Source organism: Montipora foliosa, chromosome 12 (assembly GCF_036669935.1).
Source record: "Montipora foliosa isolate CH-2021 chromosome 12, ASM3666993v2, whole genome shotgun sequence".
In the NCBI taxonomy this organism is placed as follows: Eukaryota; Metazoa; Cnidaria; class Anthozoa; order Scleractinia; family Acroporidae; genus Montipora; species Montipora foliosa.
Genome location: NC_090880.1, coordinates 9,678,516 through 9,681,015, shown reverse-complemented (window position 1 = coordinate 9,681,015; position 2,500 = coordinate 9,678,516). Strand labels below are relative to the sequence as shown.

At 37.9% G+C, this 2,500-nt stretch overlaps 2 protein-coding genes across 8 annotated transcripts in view; one reads left to right on the top strand and one right to left on the bottom strand.

The window, feature by feature from the left end:
- LOC137980361 (centromere-associated protein E-like) overlaps positions 1-2,500 on the top strand; it is a 65,960-nt gene that overhangs the window by 20,590 nt on the left and 42,870 nt on the right. For both annotated transcript variants that reach the window (XM_068827775.1, XM_068827774.1), the window contains exon 24: positions 1,082-1,520. In XM_068827775.1, the coding sequence (XP_068683876.1) occupies positions 1,082-1,520 (439 nt within the window). The remainder of the gene's footprint in view (positions 1-1,081; positions 1,521-2,500) is intronic.
- LOC137980363 (potassium voltage-gated channel protein Shaw-like) overlaps positions 1-2,500 on the bottom strand; it is a 78,453-nt gene that overhangs the window by 68,857 nt on the left and 7,096 nt on the right. The window contains exon 4 of one of the 6 annotated variants that reach the window (XR_011118497.1): positions 1,327-1,458. The exons of the other annotated variants lie outside the window; for them this stretch is intronic. The gene's annotated coding sequence lies outside the window, so the exon portion shown is untranslated. Of the gene's footprint in view, positions 1-1,326; positions 1,459-2,500 lie in introns of those variants that run through there. 6 annotated transcript variants of the gene reach the window in all.

Genomic DNA, 2,500 nt, shown 5'->3' with positions numbered 1-2,500 from the left:
ACATATGAAAAAAAGCAATGTACATGTATGAATGCCCTGTGCTGTAACTTTTTTTTTTGTCTAGCTCTTCAGTCAAGGTGCACTCTTGTCTATAAGACTGAAAGAGGTGTGATTAACAGGGTTCTATGTATTTTTCATGAAGTGTTTTTCAGTTGACCTCCGTTGAGTCCAACCTCGCTAACTCAAATTAGATTCAATTCGTTAACCCGCATCCCCTTCTAAAATAGAAGTATGTTTTGCCATTTAAGCCTCAATACCTGCCACTTTGTTTCTAAACATAAGACAAGCAAACACAACTTTTTCCTCATATCATTGCCTTGTTTTAAGATGAAGTGTAACAGTTTTTTCGAGGATTTGAACCTGAAAACTATTTTTAGTTGCTCTGAAATTTAAAAACTGAATCAAATCAGACGTGGTATTATCCTTCGAAAAGAAATGTAGTGTATTTGTATTTACCAGCTTTTGTATTATTTGGGGTTTTTTTTTTGGCATAATACCATAGGGAGCCCACACAAACAGTGTGTCTGTTTGTATGTTCGAAATATAAAGAAATGTATGGGAAATATTGAAGAGTCCTAATATAGTAAACTTACATCGAGAAATGGCTATGTTAAAGCTCAAAATAACCTCAGTTGTTGTGTATTGTCATTTCTGCGGCTGAAAATGGTGAATTTGAGCGATTTGGTGGGTTTTCCGTTGACTGTTACTACACGTCCTTAGAAGGAGACAAGCTTGTCTCCTTCTAAGGACGTGTACGTTTATATTTCGAACATACAAACAGACACACTGTTTGTGTGGGCTCCCTATGATAATACAAGATACAAAACATGCTAAATGAGTACCTAATCTTCAGCGTTGTTCTGTTTCATGTATTTCACATTGCGATCTGACGATGTGTTATTTGTCATTATTCGACTTTATTTTGCCGACAAGCTCTCATTTCATTCTCGACATGTACTCTTCTTTAAGTTCGTGTCAGGTGTCCTCAACTCTAGTTAACTCGCATGACGTTTTGTACATCGATTTCCCTAGAAAACTAAAGTTATCGTGAGTGACTTTATTCCATCTATTGTGTCTGTAGAGCTTACTGATGAGGTTCAGTCACTGAAGGACGAGCGAACTCTGTCCAATGAGTATATTTCTGAGCTGCAGACAGAGCATGACAGCTTACAGGCAGAAAAACAGGATCTGGCAGCTAGAGTTGACGGCTTAGAAAGCAAAGAAACTTGCAATATGACTCTCAAGATGGACTTCCATTCTCTGCAAATGAAACTTGAAGAGAATGTCACAGAGAAGAATCGCCTGCACGAAAGTCTGGAATCATGGAAACAAAACTACACCTGTCTCCAAGAAGAAGTAGTTCGGCTTCAAAACGACCTGGCTTGTGAAAAAAGAAACAACAACCCGGAAACGCTAATCGGTGTTGCCAAGTCTGAGATGGACTGTTTGCAGTTAGACCTACAAAAAAGCACGAAAGAGAAACAGGAGCTGCTCGAAGAGCTGGTGTCTTGGAAGCAAAAGTAAATAAGTTACATTAGTGGTTCAAACAATAGACCATTTTATCCATCCGGCTTCAGTTGTTCAAATGGGGAAGACAATATTTCATTAAATTTTTGCCGGTGCTTCTTTTATCTAATCATTTACAGATGAAGCCACAGTTATGCAGATACATATTTCGCGGATAGTTTGAAAAGGCTGGTTTTACCGAACGAAGCAAGTATAACCATTTGCAAGGACCGTAAATGCACTTCCCCATCGACCATTAAAACCTTTTGTTAGGGCAAAAGACACTAATTAACAATTAGATTATTCGTTCTCGATTTCTATGAGGTGATAGTTGATGAGGCCGAATCAACTATCACCTCATAGAAATCGAGAGCGAATAATCTAATTGTTTTAGTGGAATTCTTACTAAAATTTACTTCAAATAACGGTTTCCAATTATTTCTTGAAGTATTATTAAACTTTGTGCCTGAAAAAGATCGCTCGGATTGAATTGCCATTTAAAATTTAAGTTGTGCGCGCGAGCGCATCAGCTTTTTCAATAATTTCAACTTTTTTGGAAGTCAAGAAACCGTCAATGACGTTCGTTTAGACTTCTCAGAAATTTAATCATCCATTTGCATCTAAATTTTCCTCCAAAACTTTGGAAAAACGAGAAAAACGTCGTTATTTCCAAGACGTCCTCCAGCCACTGCACACTAATGGCTGATAGTGTTCAATGGCTCAGCCAATCAGATTACAGCATTTGCATTAGTATACTAGTAGAATTCTACTAATAGGTATTAGATTCAGGGCGTCTGCATATTTTGCGTTTGCTTGCCCCGTACGTGCAAACCAGCCCTAATGGAGGAAAGGCTCCTTAAATAGCAATGTGATTTGAAGCGAAGGAGCACAAAACGTCTGTTTCTTAAATTTGCCACCCTTAATTGTTTTAATTTTGCACGGAATTCTCATCCATTGAGAGGTTGACCCAAACAACATTTCGCATTCTTTGCTA